The sequence below is a fragment of the Pungitius pungitius genome, chromosome 15 (assembly GCF_949316345.1).
Source record: "Pungitius pungitius chromosome 15, fPunPun2.1, whole genome shotgun sequence".
In the NCBI taxonomy this organism is placed as follows: Eukaryota; Metazoa; Chordata; class Actinopteri; order Perciformes; family Gasterosteidae; genus Pungitius; species Pungitius pungitius.
In genome coordinates, this window is record NC_084914.1 from 18,912,328 (window position 1) to 18,932,870 (window position 20,543).

General features: G+C 44.3%; 1 protein-coding gene across 1 annotated transcript; it reads right to left on the reverse strand.

Moving 5' to 3' along the window:
• Positions 1-62: 62 nt before the first annotated feature.
• asph (aspartate beta-hydroxylase) lies at positions 63-16,120 on the reverse strand. Its single transcript, XM_062557958.1, has 12 exons — positions 16,086-16,120; positions 13,939-14,143; positions 12,562-12,714; positions 11,535-11,579; positions 10,853-10,917; positions 5,081-5,174; positions 4,593-4,747; positions 4,385-4,438; positions 3,067-3,856; positions 2,525-2,563; positions 2,336-2,383; positions 63-1,969 (listed from the first exon to the last, which is right to left on the reverse strand). The coding sequence occupies exons 2-12, from the start codon at positions 14,009-14,011 to the stop codon at positions 1,962-1,964; spliced, it is 1,524 nt and encodes a 507-aa protein (XP_062413942.1). The 5' UTR covers positions 14,012-14,143; positions 16,086-16,120; the 3' UTR covers positions 63-1,961.
• Positions 16,121-20,543: the final 4,423 nt, after the last annotated feature.

Here is a 20,543-nt window from a genome sequence, read left to right on the forward strand (position 1 = left end):
ATGTTTGTTTGCTTAAAGCTTGATTTGCAAACAATAAATCCTCTTACTTCAAAGTATTATGCAAAGGAAGGATGAGTATTCTTTAATAAGGTATGTATCATGAGAGATGAGTCTTTGCCGTGTTGTCCCAAACCTTTTATTGCAGCAAAAGATAATTTACAGAAAACTGACATTAACTCCCCACAATGCATCAGTACTTCACAATAATTTAAACACCCTCAGTATTGGACCTGAGGCAGTGGTTAACCAACAGCTGGGTTTCCTCATAACGCTGTGGAGCGTCATTCCCTGCAGCTCCTCTACAGCAGACACAGCGTGTCCCTCTTTGTGTCCACGTCACAAAGGCTTCCACGGGCTGCTGCTGCTGCTTCAGGTCGCTCTGCGGCTCATTTTATTGCTCTGCTCTTTGATTTGGAGAATAAAGTCTCTTAAAGCGGTCTGTCAGAGAGTTTATGGCTTCATCATTCTACGTACTTTTTTAAAAATGTTACTTTTAAAAATCTAGAAGCTCTCTTGGGAAAGACTGTTCTCTTTAATGTTAAAGGTTTTACAGTTCACATTGACTTACAAAGTGTATGGAAGTAGAAAAGAGAGACATCCTACAAAAACCTTCACTGCACACTGAAAACCACGTGGTAGTTAATACTAGAACCACATAGGGTCTATGACACCAAATAAAAGAATAAAAAAAGAGGTATGCGTTACGTGGTCTCCTTTCATCCTAAACATCGTTTAGTGTCTGCGTCCCAACAGCAACATGAGCATTTAGCTTTGTTATTTCCATCATTTTAGGAATGGAATGATGGGGGGGCCCTCAGGGGCACCGCTACCAAGCATCAGTGATTGAAATACACACCTAGCCCAATTCAGATTCTGTTACTAGGGAAACGTGTCACCAGCTTCCCTTTAAGTAACTTACTTATGATAAAAACAAAGATATCAAATCATTTAACCATTTGTCAGCAACAGGCAATTTGCACAAGAAGTAGACACCTGATCCAGTTAGGGAAGGAAGTCTGGATCCCACCGGGTCAAAATGCTTACAAAAAATACATCTTTTTACCACAGTGTGACAGCTTTGCATCACAGTTTGAACTAGAAGAGCTGAATTAAAGTTACAACTCCATTTTAAGGAGGACTTGACAGTTTGATGGAAATATTGAACACAAACAAACACAGGTAAACGCCAGCTGGAGAACAAACATGAAGGAAAAGGTTCAACAATCTCAAAAAGTACATTATGAATTTAGGGCTCGCTGAGAGGGTTGATTAGTAGAACACACCAGAACATGGGGCACACACACACACACACACACACACACACACACACACACACACACACACACACACGGCTGGGTGAGAGATCACTGCGGCCACAACTGAACACAGCTGCAGGAGATGTACATGCACTGCAACAGTAGCAGACAATTTGTTTTTTAGTTTGATTAAAGTCAGACATTTTTATTATTAGATCCATCAAGCCTTTTGACCAGGAGGAGGACACTCTGCAGTGTAGCCGCCCCAGCCACTTCTGACCCGACCACGTCACCTCCCGGCTCAGCCCTCACTTTGCCTGAGAGTTTGCTAAGCAGCACAACCGGGTTTCAGGCAGCCAAAGTAACACTTTGATGTTACACGTCTGAGGTGAACTAGCTGCAAGTAGCACGCATCACGCTCACCTTCAGCCCACAGTCACACAGAACATAATGGGAATGGCTGTTCTACTTTAAAGAAGAAAAAAAAGAATGGGAATCAGTGGAAAACAAGAAAAAATAATTCATCATGTCACATTTACACCAAACAGAACGTGAAGGAGGAGACGGGGGCTGAGAGTATCGTCATAAATACTCAATCTCGTTTCTATGGCGTCGGCGAGGTGCATCATTGCCAAGCACGCCCAAATGGTGCTGATGCAAGGTCAGCGGGTCCCTGCACTGTCACCATGACAACAGGGGCAGCCTTTACGTTTCTGTGGAAAGCATATACAGGCCGTTTAAGGATCATAGTTTAGGACAACATTGTCCTTTTTATAGATTGCACACTCAGTCCCCCCATAATGAGTGAGTAGTGGTGGAAAGCCCTTACCCACAGCCCATACTTCATAGAGGAATAAAGGGTACTATTGGGTTTACTACTCAGTCAAGAGGCAGTTTGTGTGTGTGTAAGCTCTCAAATGGAAGAGCTTCATGAAGACAACGGTTTATAGTCTCCTGCACTTTTTATTAAAGCCCCCATTTCTAAACCAGGATCAAATAGAATCTTTAAGGTCCATACAAAAAACACCAATATCAAATGTTGGGATTCTACGTTGACAGTAAAATGAATGCATGTTTACCTGTGGGCTGATCCTGATTCTGTGCATCGGCCTCCACAAACGCTGCTGCTGCAAAGAAATAACCAGAAGATCAGGGTCATCATGACATCATCTCAAAAAGCTTTTGCCCCCAATAAATGTAGCTGGTACAAGACTCTACGGGTCTGAGTGTGTGTGTGTGTGTGTGTGTGTGTGTGTGTGTGTGTTCACCTTCTTCTGCTGCCACCACTTCCTCGTCTGTCTCTGGGACTGTGGAACCAGAAACATTGGAACCGTCAACAAAATCTGTGTCCTACAGGAACAGAAAGCTGGTTCCATAAACAGACCACGTGTATGTCCTGCTGGCAAAGGTCTCATTGGACCTCCTAAATGGGCCACATGTGTTCTGACGGATTGGTTGTCAGAACGAGTTGGTTGATGAAAACCTCCCATCAGGCAGGAGCCCACGTGCCATGTGGACTAATGTTGCACGGTGTACCGGTACTAGGAAGGTACCGCGGTACGGTTCTGACTATTATTAGTACCGGTACTTTATTAAAAAAGCTGGGTGGGCGGGGCTTCCAACCCAACCCCTTCTAACCCTAACCCCCTAACCCTAACCCAGCTACAGGCAGGATCTCAACCCTGACGTGTAGTCGTCACAACAAACTGACTCAAGCTACATTCTTTGAATATTGACTGCTTGATTAGGAACACATCCCAAGATGCTTTGAGAGCATAAATCTGGAATACCTTTGTTCTTCCATCCTTACCAGAGACGGTTTGCTCCTCCACTGCTTCGTCTGTTGGAGCTGCCTCCTCTTCCTCCTCCTCTTCTAAAGGTGCTGCCTCCTCTTCCTCAGCTACATCCTCAAAAGCTTCTTCTGTTGGAGCTGCCTCCTCTTCCTCCTCTTCTTCTAAAGGTGCTGCCTCCTCTTCATCAGCAACATCCTCAACAGCTTCTTCTGTTGGAGCTGCCTCCTCTTCCTCCTCTTCTTCTAAAGGTGCTGCCTCCTCTTCATCGGCTACATCCTCAACAGCTTCTTCTGTTGGAGCTGCCTCCTCTTCCTCAGCTTCTTCAAAAGGGGCGTCCTCCTCTTCATCAGCAACATCCTCAACAGCTTCTTCTGTTGGAGCTGCCTCCTCTTCCTCAGGTTCTTCAAAAGGCGCGTCCTCCTCTTCATCGGCTACATCCTCAACAGCTTCTTCTGTTGGAGCTACCTCCTCTGGAGGACTTTGTTGTTCTTCAAACATCTCTTCGGCAGCATTCTCAACAGCTTCTTCCTCTTCAGCAGGCTCCTGAATGGATTGTTCTAGAGTCTCAGCAGCTTCCTCCTCGTGCACAGGCTCATGTGCAGCCTCCTCCTCGGTATCCTCCATCTCTGCTGCAAGTTCCTCTACAGCATCATAGGCAGCCTCCTCCTCCTCCACAGCAGCTTCCTCTTCAAGAGCCTGCTCCTCCTCTTCCTCGAACGCTGCCTCCTCTTCCAGCTCCCCAGGTGCCGTCTCCTTCTCCACAGGCTCCTCTTTGATCGTTTCTTCTACCTCCTCGACAGGAACAAGCTGTAAGAATGCGTAACATTGTAAACTGCAGAGCGGCTTCAGATGCCTTGTTATGTGTAGAAAGCTACTTTGTGTACATGCTGCTCTTTCATGATGTGATTTAACAAACAAAAAAGGTGCATTAGAGGAGATCATAACTTTTATTGAAATGTTTTTAAACTTTCTAACACTATCGTGCTTACTACTAGCATATATAACATTTAACTAGGGATGCCCCTCCCATACATATAAAACGTCCACACATCTTAGCCTGGTATCTCCATGTTTTACAGGACTTTGATGGCTGTTAGGGATTCCATTATATTTTTTTAATGTGTCTTCACAGGGGTTCTCCTTTATCCTACATAAAATAAATTATTATACTTTTTATTATGGGTGTACCAGTTTCCGAGCAGAGAAAAGGTTTTAAGCCCCCTGTAGGCGGAATGTTCCGGTACAGACATCCACCATCACTTCTTTCACATTAAGACCTGATGTGTTCCTTAAATGTTGTGAGCAGTGCCGTGTGGATGACATCCAAAAACATACCTGCTCCACACCAGGAGGGTCCCCCTCCAGCACCTCCGGGTCCTCCTCAACCACCTGAAAAGGAATACTGCATTTCATCAAAAGGGTCATGCTTTGTGCAAGTACTTTAAACTCTATAAAGATCCGCAATATGATGTTATCACTGATTATTTCAAATGAACCTTCCTGTGAATAAAGTTTTAGAATAATGTGAATCAGCCAAACCAACCTCAGGGGTCTCCTCAGGCTCAGGATCCACCTCCGGCTCCGGAGACAGAGGCAGATTGTGGTGACCTGGTGGGGGGGGTGGTGGTGCAGACGTGTCCTTTGTTACAGACGCGTCAATCACATCTTCCACAGGCTCCGGCTCCGGCTCAAACACAGCTGAGGAGTAAAGGGATGCAGGTTACCATGGCTACAGGATGTCTTCTTACACAAGACATGTGAAGGCAAACAGCAAGTCGAACTATGAACAAGTTAACCACACTAGTTTTTATTTGTGCCCTAACACGTTTAAGTACTTCATGTGGATTTCACAATAAATAGAAATGTATTAGATAACATTTACTATTACAGATAAGATGGGCCAACATGGACCTACAACCTGTACTGTACTGTGAGGGAATATTTCACCACATTGCCCCTCTCATTATCCCATATCAGCACTTCTCTATGATGACGACTGAAAGGGAGTTTACAAATGAACAGGTTTGGTACCGTCGGGTGTCGGTTCTGCTTCTGGAGCGATAGCTGGAGCAGCAGCTTCTTCCCGACGGGACGTGACGACCACGGCCTTCTCTTTGAGTCCTATGTGAGATGAATGCAGATGTTGCTGGCATAGACTGGCATGTGGACATTAAAGTGATAGCAGATGTACACAAGTACGTTTCTGATCCAATGCAAATATCAGCTGATATTTAATGACTGATTTAAAAAAACTAAACATGGAGCCCTACTACATGGCTAGTTCAGCTGGAGGCATGTGGCATCTATTGCACACTCAGTGCATATAAGGCAATCAATGATGGTATTGATCATGAGATTTCACATTTCCTATTAAACACCTGATCAAAGCATGGACTTCAGTTCTCGTATTCACATTATCCTCCAATCCATGTGGATTAAAGTAGGATACATTACGTTTTTAAATGGCTATGCTGGGTGCAGAAAATGAATGAGTGATCCCATGAGAAGCATTTTAAATGTGAACGTCCTCTGGTCACGCACTGAGGGCTCCAACGACAGAAGAAAGGCACTTACTGGGATGCAGAAACTTTATTGACAAGACAATTCATAAAAAGAAAACTCACATTTTGTCAGAATTATTGGATCATTAAGTCAGAATCAACCCTTTTTGATCCCTGTAAAATAACGTTTCCCATTACTCCCATCCTTCCCAGTAGCTCCGCACCAAGCAGAGTACTGAACCCCCCCCCCCCCTACCAGGATTTCAATTGATCAGTTAGTCTCTCCCTCAACATGGATCCACAAATCTTTGAATCCTCAAAGAAAAAGGTGTGATGGACACAAAACTAAATCACTTTTATCATTAGACTTAATGTATCCAGCTACAACCCATTTATATGGATCTTGGTTAAAAGCCACTGCCCAGTATTTATTTCATGTGTACACCATGACTATGCACATAGTAAAACTTAAGAAAGAACAGAGTTTCTACAAATTCCCCTTTAGTCATTTGACATAACTCATTTTCAGGTTTGAACAGTGATTTTCCACTCAGTCACACCTCATCGCATCCCCTGCCGCCTTTTCCGTCACATGCAGCAGTTTTGCCGCCCTTTTTTCTTTTTTCGTTCCTTCTGCCCCTTACTTCCTCCTGGGCCTCCTTTCCCTCTGACCTCTTCCCTTCTTTGGTCTCCTCTTCCCTTTTCACATGGAGTGCTTTGGCTTTCTCCATCCTCTGTTCTTCCACAGCCTTCTCCCTTTCTTCTGTTTCCATCTTCTCCTCTTCCTCTTGCAGCCTAGCGGCCACTCTTTGCTTCACTCTAGCCATCATTTCCTTCCTCCCTAGCTCCAGCTCCTCGTGCGCCTCCTCTTTGGCCAGCAGCAGCCTGACCTCGGCCAGGGCCAGCTTGGCGAGCTTCTTGGCCTCCACGCGTTGGTGGATGGCAGCCAGCTGCTGCTTTAGAGCCTCCCGCAGCTTCCAGCCTACCTCCTTGCTTTGAAAGGTTTCTGGGATGAATGGGCAACAACACGTTTGACGCTTTACCACAAATAAGCTTCTACAGGACAGAAATGTGCTCAAATTCACTCCGTTAATGGACCACACAGGCGTGTACTAAATTAGAAATGCTTTCATGCCACATTTACTCATTTTATCCTGCAAGTTTCAGTTTAAACTGGTGTAAATAGCATAAACAGGATGTTCAACAAGAATGTAGTAGTGCTAGTATTAGGCCAAACCACTGCAAAGCAAATGACGGATCATTTGTTCAAACCTAAATGTTGGCTTTAAGAGGTCAATGAACCATCATCCATTAGTCTCACCAGTGTGACACAGCACTGCTTCATGCAAACGGCAGCATGGCGATACCTTTGTGAGCGCCGCTGCTGGATGCATCTCCAGGGCCTTCATCTGATATCGTATGGAAACACACAGTCACTACACTGGGTAACTCCTTAGTCATTACACACATTTGCAAAGCGCCACTGAGCGCCCTGGAAGGGCTGCGTGAAGGCCATCGCAGCCCCCAGCTTCAGGAAGCTGCTCTGAACACAAGGGCACTGCTTGGCAACGAGTCCAAATGAGCTGTGGGTCATCGGACCAAAGCCCAGTCACACCAAAGGAGTAATTGCAGTGATAGTGCGGAGTGGGGAGTGGGGGGGTTACCGCTCTGTGAGGGACGGTCCACTCGGGGCAGGCTGGTTATGGGATTTGTCAGCATTGGAAAGTGGGACACGCGGTCGCTGCCCCCCCCCCCTTCAAGCACAACACTCATCTACTGCGCTAAATAGTGCACTCGTGAATGTAGTGGCAAAAAGGGTTTCTGCAATCTTTAGTCAGTCTTTCCCCTACTAAAGGGTTGTAGAAAAGTTCATTTAACATAGTCACAGAGGTCATTGTGCTTTCCCTCCTCACAGATGGGCGACTACTCAATGCAATACGGTAATGATTGAAGCTCCTGTACATCTTTTACATTGCATCCTGCCCATCCCCATGAAGGTCCTCGTTTCTTCCCTTTTCACCCCGTTGGAAGGTTGTTGTTTTTTTTCCTGAGTTTATCCTGTGTGTGTGTGTGCGTCCCCATTGGGGCTATATAATGGTAGGGTAAACACTGATGCAAGCTTGACACAATATGTTCATCCAATAGCCATGACAGGGATAGCGTACGCTAACTGATAGCATTTCAGAATGCTAAAATGAATCAGGTCACTGAGATGGACATGTACGATGCCATGGAAGACAACTGATTATCAAGTAGTTTCCAATGCTTCACGCCACCCAAATGCTATCATTTCAGCTCACAACAGCGGGGTTACAGGAGCTCTGTTTTAAACCTATTTGGCTTAAAAAGGCAGAAAACATAATAGCAAATAAATAATGATGTCAGACTGTTTTGTAATAGAGGTTTACGTGCATCCAGAGATCACTGACTTAATGTTATTAGAAGACAGAATTATATTTGCATCATCTTTAAAAAGGATGTTTGCTTATGTAAGTATGTGAACAACAACAAGTCCAAGTCATGGTAGCCAGAATAAGAAAGAGATGCCAAAATGGGATTGAAAGCAGATATGGTGCTTATGGAGATGGAAGCACAACTAGCAAGGAGTGTTTTGGCAAAGTGATTAGATGGAGTGCCCTGAGGGCAAAGAGGCCTCTCCCAACACACGAGTGCACGCAGCCACGGCCCAACGCACGCCAGGAATGTGCCACCGTTTGTTCATCAATAGAATTGGGTCGAGTCGTAGCCAAAGCTAGTCACTCCACCCCAAAGCATGAACAGCCGGTTTCTGAGCCAGGTGTCAACAGGTGTGTGTTGAACTCCATGGTGTCACGGAGACACACCCGGTGTCACATGCACTCAACATCACACCTACAGTTGCTTTCCAGTCTGAAGCTGATAAAAAGACACACTTCTCTACTAGAGTGGCTTAAACACACCACTTGTGCTGTTCTAGTCTGCTTTACAGAAGAATGGATCCTTTAATGGATCACATGAACAAAGCATGGTTCCATTCAGTGTGACAGTGAAGCACACGTTGCTGATGGCGAGCAGGGGGGTGAAACGGGACAACAATATGCAGCTTACAGAGGAACCTGAAGCATAGACTGCACCCCCCCTCGCGTAACATGTACAGTGGATCATTTTCACACATTTTAAATGAGATTTAGATTTGAGGTTTTAGATTCCATTTCCAAGTGGTATAACCATGCCGTCTGTATTTGGACACATAACCTGGATATTTACACCTGATCAGAGTGCTTTGCATTGGGCTCTTTTTATCTGTAATCAATCGAGCTAAACCCGTAAGCAGACTGTAGATCATTGGGGGACACGTGAGGACATGGGGTGAATTCTCAAGACGTGGTCCAATCCTTCCTCTCAAGACTCCAGGTGCACTAATACCTTCCTATCTGATCGCAATAGAGTGTCCAACCAAGAGCAGGAAGAAAGACGGTCCGAGACAAAGGAGAACGCAGATGGGCTCATAATCCCAGAGTCCATCTCTGAAGCAGCGACCACCGAGTAAAAAAAACAAAAAAAGAATTGGCATTCTTCAAAACCCAAATGTTTGCGAGGACGAAAAGGTCTCCTCAGAATCAGGTCCATGTGACAGCACTGGTATCAAATTCATAGAAAACTCTTCGTCATTGTGCTTGGGCTGCAGGATGTTGAGGTCTTTGGTGGACACTTGGCCTTCAACAGGAGACCTGGGGCTATTGGTTATGAAGGCCGACTATGACGATCTTCTGCCCCCGACTCCCATCATCACTCGCCTCGTTTTTTCTAAACTCTTCGTCATCCTCGTCCTCGTCGTGCTGGGCCTCTCTGAATCCTTGTGAGGCACTGTGCTGCTCCTCTTCCAGGGCCTCCAGGGGGTTTATCAGCCCGTAGAGGAAAGTGAAGAAACCGTTTAACCAATCCGAGCTGCCTTCCTCCATTTCTTCTAACCAATCCAGAACCTCCGATTTACCCTGACCGTCGCCCACACTGGTCAGGCCTACGCAAACAAGAGGGGGGGTGGAGGTGGTGGGGTAGAAGGAGGGTGACGTTTTTTAACACAACAAAGGGATATGAAGCAGACAGAGAAAATGGAGTCACACGGAGAGAAGATATTGAATGGAAGAGGGATCAGAGCAGAGGGTGAAAGAAAAAGGAAAGAAACAAGAGGAGAAGGTCAAATAAGTTTTAAGCGCATGTTAGGCAGCAAGGGATCAACTCAGGCTTCATCAATAGCAGCTGTGGTCTGGCTGTCTCCACATGGTCACCAGCATGAGCCTGGACTTCCTCAGGAGAGCAGTTATCCACTCTGCAGTCGGCCCTAGAGCTGCAGAATATAGTTTACCGATGTTAAGATGTGAGACTAGACAGCCTTTTGTGAAAACAACAATGGCTCAGTCCAGAAGATGAGATGTCATTGGTTGACAACATAATTATACAAGATGTCATGTGGAGACAGCCGTAGCATTATAGACCAGAGCTAGGAAAGAGATGCACGGATGCTCCCATGTGGACACGTCCACATTCTGTACAATACAATAAAATGTATTATAGTGTCAGCAGGACATTTGTTAAGAGAATTCTTAACAGCGAGGACTGCGGCCACTAAACGGGCGAGGGATGTCCTCAGTGGGAGCAGCTCCTCACAGTCAAACAGTAAACCCTTAGTCTGCTACTGAAAGGCTAACGTTATGAGAGATCATTCCCATTAGTCAGAACTGTGGGATAATCCTTAGTGGACTTTTTAGGAATAACAGCTACTTTTATAGAAATGCAAATAATGTCTGTCATTCTGACACTTAGCCATCCGGTGGGCCGCACTGGACCCCCTGGCCTAGAGTTGATGGTATTGAGCTCAGAACTGACAGCAGAATACTGTCATATGAACAAAGACAAACCGCTAATCAATCAATCTCATAGCCAGGAAACTGCTTCACTGTGTACCAAATATTAAGCGTTTGATCTTTAAAGCATCTTATCATGCAGAGACCCGTCAGAGAGAAGGTCGACTCTTCTGTTATTCACCTGTGGTCCAAAAGGTCAGGAGTACTAAAAATGACACACACACACACACACACACAAACACACACGGAAAATGACCCCCCCCCCCATGTCCTGTTGAGCCCCATCCTCCAAGGGTAGGTTGTTAATTGACCCACAATGTGTCACACACACAAAGATTGTCGCTGTGCGATCAGCATCACAATCAGTCATGCAAAATAAATCCAATTGTCATTAATGTAATGGACAAAGAAAACAGTGTCCTGCAGAAATGTGATAAATGATGAATCAACTTGCCTAGCAGAACCTTAGCGTCCTCGACATCAAAATCACCATCGCCATCTGTATCGTATGCCTGCAGTTTTCCTACAGTGTTAAACACACACACAGAGACTCTTTGTTATGAATTGCATGCTCTTTTTTTAATGGGCACAATCTGCTTTATGCTTGGTGAATCCCTTTGAGTGACGTGACATGTAATGTAATGTCATGTAATGTAATGTAATGTGAGTGAGAGAATTGTGAACAGACTGAGAGGAGTAAAAACAATATTTTAGCAACAATACATTCCGAAATAAAAAGACAAGTTTGGTTCAGGTACAACACCATTAAATGCTTGTATGGAAGTGTTGGAGGTTTGGGATCAAGGGCAAAGAGTCTGGATGGACAGGATGGACATGTAGTCAGAGCCTTGGACCTTAACAGCTGAGTCAACCAACCAACCAACTACACCTTCATCGTGGTAACAAGGAACATGTGGGACAAGACGTCTCTTCAAGACAACATCAACCATGTATAACAGTATGTACACCTTGTTCAATCGGTGTGAAAATGCTCTTTTTCATGGCTTTTAACATGCATCTGGACATATGATTCAGATTTAGGACTCTAAGAAGATCGTGTAAGGGAGAGGAAAATATATTGAGAACAATAAGGAAACGAATACATGGTAAGGGAGAGAATTGCCATAGGACTTATTTTACCTTGCAAGGCTTCAGACAGGTTAATGTGTAAGCCCTTAGCCTTGTCTGCATGCAAACACAAAACACACACGTTGGAACAGGTTTGGTCAAAAAACAAGAACAGATTAATCATTTTCACAAATAATAGAGTATTATACAAGGAAGATAAATGAATCTTAAAGGGTGCAGACAATGTGATCAGCTGCTCTAGACATGCATCCAACAGTACGGATCATTAAAGACTATCGATGCAGTCCACACGCTGCAGACAAGTGAAACCATGTTCACGTTGGCATTCAGGGAGTCAAATGTCAAATGTTGATGGTGAAATGGTATTGGAACCAGCTAACAAAGCTCGACAGTTCTGTTTGTGAGTAGGATTTGGACTTGTAGCCATAGTGTCATCACTGATGAGGTCAACAAGCACTGAGACTGTATTTCTTGTGATAGGGTCCTTGTTTTTAACCAAAAATACTTTCTGGAGCTCACTGTTACCAAAGCAAAAGCAGCTCATAAGTGGAGGTGCTGCTTCTGGCCTGCACAGTCGTTTTTAGATTGGCTTTAGTTTGTCAGTAGGTAGTGACCTTCATGCAACCACTAACTCAAGTCTTGCACCCGTGCCATTTTTCCACTCTGGATCACATATTTACTGTTGGTTCTATTGTTAAAACAACATTGTAGAACCAGAGGTGACCTGTGACAGTACATGAGCCACGTTGAGCCAAAGTCATGCAGCTCAGCAACATATTGTCAATCCATTAAAAATGAAGTGATGTTTTTCTCTTGGCTTCATTTTACTGACTCATCTGGTTCCAATGTGGAGGCCGATTGGCATTTCATTGAACTGGTGTCAGATGGGTAATTAAGGCTCTTGCTATGTTAGTACTCTGACATGGCTATTATTCAGGGACAGGTGACTGGTGCGTGTTATATGCTTGACATACAAGCATATAATGCTAAAGTACTCGCTACCACACATTCATAGCAATGACATGAGATGGAGAAGAGTACAGAAAGGAGACGTATTGTTGATGAGTCGCATACTCACCGAGGACTCCCTGGTAGTCCACCAGGTCAAAGTAGACCACGGCTACAGAGGTCCAGACACCCAGCAGGGCGAGCACCATGAACCAGGTGAAGAAGCTGCCGCCGGACCCGGAGTCGGACTTCTTCTTATTTGCCGATTGGCTTTTAGAACCATCTGCAACATAACAAAGTGTATGACATCAGACTCTGAAGCTTTTCTATAGACAACCCGCTTTATTCATCAATATAATACCCTGCAGTACAAACAGAAAACAAGTCTTTCCCCACTTAAAAATGAGTTGATGTAATCCACAGATGCACCAAAGCCCCATCTTGGATCCGTGTTCACATGTGCTCACTGCTTTTGGGAAAAAAAAGAAAAAAAAGATAAAAAAGATTTATATATAAGAAGGAGCCAAAAAAATGGCCGGCCAAACAAATCATGGTGGATTGAGACCAAAAGGAGCCATTTGTCGACTAAGAGGTTATACTTTAAAAAACACTCCAGCTAAAAGAGCTTAAGACTAGCTTTTTGACTAAAGTAGTTGTGACTTGATCTATAATATAAAGGGTCAGAGGTCCATCCTGGGAAACATGATTAAAGTTCAGTTAACACATGCCTATGTCTTAAAACGCCCTCAAAGGTCCCACTGGACCGTTCTGGAGCAGGTGTCCTTTAGCCGATCCATGCTAGCTGGGTTAGCCCCCCATGTATAGTCACTACGTGTAGGTACCAGAGAACGGTCTCTAGTAAACTAAGCGGGTGTGATGGACTAAATTGGTCCAAATAAACCAAGCAAATCAATGAGACATTTCTATATTTTTTGCATCACTTTTCTCACCCCAATTCTCAAATTAACAAAAACAACAGCTATGTGCCAGTTGGACTGTGACATGGACTATGAAGAACCATCTAGATACTCCTCTAGGAACATCATCCGTGGCCTCACCACTAATCCCTCATTTCTTCTGGGGAAACTGAGCGGCATGTTGGGAATTCCTTGAGCGCCGTCATCTCACAATGCATGATGGGAGAAGACGGGTGCAGAAAGAATGAACAGGTGTTGAAGTCTGTTAAATGGTGCTAGGTCAAACACATACCCAGAGAGCAAGGATCAAAAATAGCACGGTATATTTAAATATACTTCTACCAATGACCAGTTACAGCGTTACCTGGGAATCACCACATCTCCATTGATAGCAGAGTACGATACACTGACTAAACGTATGCAACAGATTACCAAGTACTTTATCAACGCTCCTTTTCTTCAGTGTTGGCAGGATTCTAAAGATAGATTAAAAAGAGAAAAGCAACTCGTCTTAGCAGTCCTCACTCAGCGCTTAACTTGGTAACCAAAGCCAAGCAGGCCTCCCAACGATCATCTGGAGCTCTTCTCACCTCGCAGGTCTTCAGCCCCCACCACCACGGGGACGGCTGTAGCAGACTCGATTGCAGCTGCTGGATCACCCATCCTGCCACCAGTTTCCTGCAGTCTGATCTGAGCTCCGGGGTCCGTCCCTCCTCTCTCTGCCTTCCTTTCTCCTGCTGATTCGTCACTCGATCCTTGCGCTTTGTCACTTTTTTCTCTGAGCCAAATATACCTCTGAAAGTCAAACAAAGCTATTTGTAGCGCTGTTGGACCAGCTGGCCCCGACACCCCGAGGAGGAGGGGCACTGGCAGCAGGACAGCACTGCCCCACTCCTTCAACAACTAAACCATCCATAAAAACACCGCATTTACTCCCATTAGGGCTGTCAAATTGCTCAAAAATGACGTTCAAAATAAAAATAAGTGGACGAAATATATTTTTGGGTTGAATATAGTTTTATTATTAAATTTTTGAATAAAATATTTTTTGATATTCACTGCTTTATGTTTTTCGGTTGCACATTCAGGAACCCTCTCAGTCGACGCCCCCCCCCCCCACATCAGGGTCAAAAATCTGAATGTGAACAATAAAGATCCTAACTAACGTGAAAAAAGGTTTTGTACCGGAATCTGTAACCGAAAAATATAATGCAGTGAATATTAAAAAATAAATACAAGTGAAGAATGAAAAAATATATTTTATTCAAAAAAATGATAAAACTGTATTCAACCCGAAAACATCTTTCGTCCACTTATTTTTATTTTGAATAGTGTTTTCAATGTTCAAACACAAAACACATGTTTTCCTCGAATGAACCCAACTGTTGATCTGGATTTGGCTCCATCCCCCTCTGACGGGGGGCTCGCTCTCCCACGTCCCAAACATCTCCCCGTCCTGCCTCCATCACTCGGGGCCTGCTGGTCCATATGGAGCGTCAGATAAACCTACACGTCCCGGCACAGCGACGCCTCCTGAGCTGCTTTACACTTCAGTAGCGTTCACAAACCACGCTGCAGACTATTTGCTGAGAGTTAGAACCATAGGAATTATTTGAAATGTATCTTAAATAAACCACATGAAAATATAAAATATAACAAATTTCCATGGCTTTTCAGATTTTATTTTTTTCCATGACTTTTCCAGGCCTGGAAATGAGCATTTTAACATTCCATGACTTTCTAGGTTTTTCATGACTGTACGAACCCCGTTTAGTTTAAACACATTAACAACATATTACAAACATAACTGATCTAATCTCTGCTGCAGCGTGGCCTCTCTGTGCAGAGGGTTAAATGAACGACATCAACAAACTAATGCAGTGCTGATCCAGGGTTCAAGGATGCGATTCTTGTCCCAAATACGGCAGACTTCATTCAGTGATTGAAACAAATATTCTTAACATAGAGGCGAGTAAAGAACCGACATTAAAGGCTCCCAGCTACACTGAACTTTTCCATGGCATGAAACGGCAAATAATCAAACCGTGCATTGTAGTCCATTTTATTCATGCTGTATAAAGTCAGTACAGTAGCACACAGTCACACCGCTGATGCTGCTTTTTTCACATTTGAATATCTGTTTTTAACAGTTATTTGAATAAAACGTATTTGTTGACAGTCCTCAAGGACTGTTGACAAGGACGTGTGGTTTACCCATTCACGTCATTGTTATTCTAATTAGTAACACATTATACAATCAATAGAGAACCCATTTCCATGCCAATGTGAGAGTTTCAGGGCCGAGGATGTTGCATGTGTACTGTGAAGCCCTCTGAGGGAAATTTGTCATTTGCAATTTTATTTATTTTATTGCTATGCCCTAAATTGAGTTGAAATTGAATACAGAGCACACATATGTCATTTTGATTAAATCAACATGGTTTCATGGATGATTCATGTTGCACAGTGACTACATGCTAGTTTTCTTTCTATAATCTAATCTAAATCAAACAACCCCATTTAAAGTGGTAAAAACCATGAGCTATGATACCAGCAAACCTAGAGCTCATCAGAAAGCTCCCTGTTGCGGATTGGTTTGGATCAATCAAAATGGCAGACAGAACAATGCAGAACCAAGTTTTCTATCTAATGGGTTCAGAACACAACATGCTCTCCACATGCAAAGAACACCACACAGCATGTCAGTGAAGGCCTTTACCCTTACAGATGTGCATACTTCAGCAATTCCCAGGCCTTTGGAGAAGAGTCCACAGGGCTGAGGGAGTGAAATGATACGTAAGCATCAAAGAGAAATGTAAATGGGTTACATTACTTAAATTGTTAGTTCAACTGGAGTTAACTGCAAATGTATCAACACAAGTCCACTGTTGATGAATTCTACGCTGCAGTATATGGATCCATTCAACAAGACCAGAACATGTTGACAGCTTAGAGGCGCTCAGTCTAAACAACAACAACAACAACAACACCTGGAATGCAATGTAATGTTTGCATATCAAGCTTGACTAGCAGTACCAAAAGCAATATTTGAGAAGCCATCATGTTTGTATTTATTTCAGTTGGAGAAAATTCTCAAACTACCAGACCAGAGCCTTCGCAGCACGCCCACGTCCCGTCGCTGACGAGCTGCTGTACCGGAAAGTCTGAACATCTACTTCACCAAACCGTCTCCATCACAGGAATGAAAGCCCTCTGTTGGTGGACGCCACGACCCCTGAGCCAGATCAGGGCCAGCAATGTGAATACTTGAAAATATAAGATCTGAATCTGACAACATAAAGTCTGCCACCAAAAAACATGCAACCAAAACTTTTTTTAAATGTATACAAGAATGAAAAAAAAAAAGGAACCAATTAAAAGATGTGTATATATTATTTCAACCCAATCACACTTTTAATCCACTCATTTTTATTTCCAATACACTGTTAAGGACAACAGCGTCCTTCCAGGTTCCCACTTGGTTGTCCACTGGATGTGGTTTGGTCCTGTTGGCCTGTCTCCTTGGGAACATCTAGGGAGGACACCGGGTGGACTCGGACAGAGCTCCAGCCCATCCCGCATGCGGTCCCGGTACCAATGGAGACGCCCACAGCCACACCCCCACAGCCACGTCTATGTCCACCCGCGGCGGATCATTGACACGTGCGCATTTGGAGGCGTGGCTCGACTGGTGTGGGGCGGGGCGCACACATAACCCGGCTCTACTGGGACAAGCTGTACCTACCGGACAGGCCTCTACTCTTACACACACCCTCACTACAGCACGCTTCGGCATGTGCGGGCCGGAACCAGCACTGCTACCGCCACGGAGCGAGCTCCTGGAGCTCTAAAGCGGACGTGATACGAGGAACGTTACGAGTGGACGTGTCAAAGCACGAAGCAGCGAGGCTGAGAGCAGCAGTGATTCACCCCCACCAGCCCCAACCGGGTCAAACCGCGCTAACCCGCCCGCACGAACCCTCCAACACCAACGGCATCTCTGGTGCTAAAGCGAGCTAGCTGGGCCGGGCCGGGCCCCGGATGGAAGGACAGCCTGACGCCAGATTAACGTTGAAAGGCCTGCCAGCGAGAACTATCATCCCACCACGGGAAGCCTCGACAGACACAAAGCAGCGACGCACCTCTGGGTTTCACGTGCACTTTGACGTTCTTCTTTGAAGCCATGCCGGAAGTCGGGCCGCGGGGCTGGTGGACGTCCGAGGAAAGAGTGCAAGAGGAGCTGCAGCCAAAAAGAAATGAAGTTTACTTCTCCTGCTTCATAAAACCCAGAACCGCCTGAACCACGCTGGAACAGACACTTCACCAAACCAATAAGATACTCGCCACAAAATACTAGGCGGGACCGGCGTAGCGTCCGACCAATTGCGTTGGAGGGGCGTGTCGTAGGTTCAGCCCTGTGGAGTCTTATCTCCGCCCCGCCCCCAACGTTCTGGAACGTGGCAAAATGGAAGCTCCCTGCTTTCCTTTTTCCAGCCTCCACGCCGCTTGGATCAAAAACCCCATTAAACAGACTCTCACTCATCTCACAATAGCATATAGATTTCGCAAATTCGACTAAGAATTAATTACTATAAAAAGCTTCTTTGTTTGTTGAAAGTTACATTAAATAAGCCTCCTCATTTTTTTCTTTGGTATATGATAATTAAAATGTAAATCTTTATCTACAACACCATGTTGTTGTATAATAAACAACAACTGTCCAAGAGGCAGGAACAGGGTCCGCACAGAACCATGATCCATTGAAACCTACGCGGTGAGAAAGCACAAAAGCAGAAAAAGCTGATTTAGTGATGTGCATTAATGAGATGTGACTTCTTTTAGAAGGACAAAGAGAGGAAAGAGAAGTTCCTAGTCCGATAGCAGCTTATCTAAGGGCTGGTTCTTAAGCTTTGTCTTTAATGAGCTTATTAACTGAGGGGCTATGGTTGTCAGTGCAGAGAAGCTAATAGAGGAGTAATATGATCCTTTTTCTTAGTTCTTGTTAATAAACATGTTGCACCATTCAGAATCACGTGGTGAGGCTTAAGAGACGTATACGAGCAGCTTAGACCTTAGATCTGAAGTTAGTATTGTTAGAGGCAACAGCAGTCCCTGTAATTTGTACTTTTGTAAGATGGGAAGTTCTCAATAAAGCTTTTGAAATAAAATAATTCTGAATTTCCCCACCACCAGGTGGGGTACCTGTAAAACCACTACGACCCACTAGAGGGCCGTGCCTCATAGTTCGAGAAATGAATCCAACTGCAACAGGCTTCCTTTAGTCAAAGGCGGTGTTGACCAACAATCATCACTGAGGCTTTCATTTGAATTTCATTTTAAATTCATTAGTACCATTATTGCAGGACAAACAAAACCTGCCAGTCTCCCATTCGGTGCTTTCAGGCACACAGCCCCAGCCTTGTTGTGGGAGTCTTTGTTCTCTTCTGTCGGGATGTACGTAGATGTGATTGTAGATGTTAGGGCTGATCGAATCTTAGTTCCATGTAAAGCTTAAAATAGGATCAAGGATTATGGCTACAGGAGCCCACAACATGTATGGGCTCCTACAGATGACACCAGAAAATAATCCTTTCAAGTGTGAAATAACAAAAAGGGAGAAAGTTATCAAGTAAGCAACCTCGTGTGTTATGAGCTTAGATCAGAGATGAAGTTAAGGAGGCATAGACCTTCACCTCACTATCCGCCTGGTGATGGATAAGATGTGGGTGCAGTAGGGCAAAGGGCAGAGTGAGGCCTTCCCAAAGGTCAAAGGAGGGTTGTAGAAAGTAAAATTGCAGCTGCATTAAGCGTCTGGTGGAAAAGTAATTACAATCCTGTTAAGACAGTAAAATGCTCTCATTTGGGGGCATAAGTGAGCTGAAAGTCTTCTCTGGTTTCATTCACAGCGATGTCCCAATGGGCTAAGCCTTATCATTGCACGCAACTGTAAATGACTCCATTTGAAACACAGAGCCACCGACTCTTGAGAATAAAAGATTCATCGCTCTGTGTTTGCAAGGCTTGGACAGGAAACGTCGTGCCAATGATGCCGTGGGTTTTCCATCCGACCTCCGTTCATGGTTCAGCTGGTCATGCTTGCAGGTACATATCGTCTGAAAAACACCTGCTCCTTTTTAAAATAGAAATGAAACCCAAACGCTGAATTGAAAATGACCAGTTGTAGTTGATTTGATTTGTAGGACATGATTTGTTGGTATCGTATGTGGATGCAACTAGTCTCTTCCCCGATGATCCTGCCACAGACCATTGGAGCCACATGTCTCACTCCAGCAGCTCTCGTGCGCTCTCTGCTGACCGTGCACGTGAAGTCCATCTCTGTGAAGCAGTGAATCTCTCTGACCCTGGTCAGCCTTCGTGTGACTGCAACCTTACGGCTTGTTCTGCAGCCGTAGCCTATTCTAAAATTCTAAATGTGCTTCCATGCCCTTAATTTGATTTGAACCTTTGAAACCTTCTCATTCAATTGAAGGAAAAATTGTGTTCATAATTTTGACTGGTACTGTAAGTAAATTGACATAAGTAAAAAATGAAAGTGAATCCTTTGTATGGTTGCCTTCAACAGGGGATCCATATCATTTCTGTGAATCCCATTTTGATTAAAATCAAAAAGCCTTTTTCTGTTAAACCAACTCCATGCTATGCTACATGAATCAAGTCTGATCCCAGTGATTAAACATGTGTGAGCTGTTTGGGATCCCGTATGGGTATTTTATGATGTACACTTGGGTTTTGCTTAAAAAAGATTTCAGTCCTTGGCTTCATGATTAAGTCCAACTGTATAAAAACAAATCATTATTTTGTACATTTCTTCTTTTGTAATACACCAAAGGACATTTAAGCTGCCTAGGGAGGAACCAGGTGGACACAGGAAGCTCTTGATTAACTCGTAGATTACATCAAGTGGGTTTGCATCACATCCACACAGAAACAAACTGTTATGAAATAACAACATCTCACATGCTGGGGTCCAAAAGTCAACAGTGTGATTGTGAACATTGAGTGTTTCTCTTGTGTGATGTAATAGTGTGTCACAACCAGATTTCCCCTGGAGTCCTGCCTGTCAATCAATACCAACGCTCAAAAATACAGTTCAATTTAATTCATTATTGTGTATAGCCCAAAGTAACAAACCAAAGATAATTTCCGTATGAACACATGCAAGATCCTCTGTCCC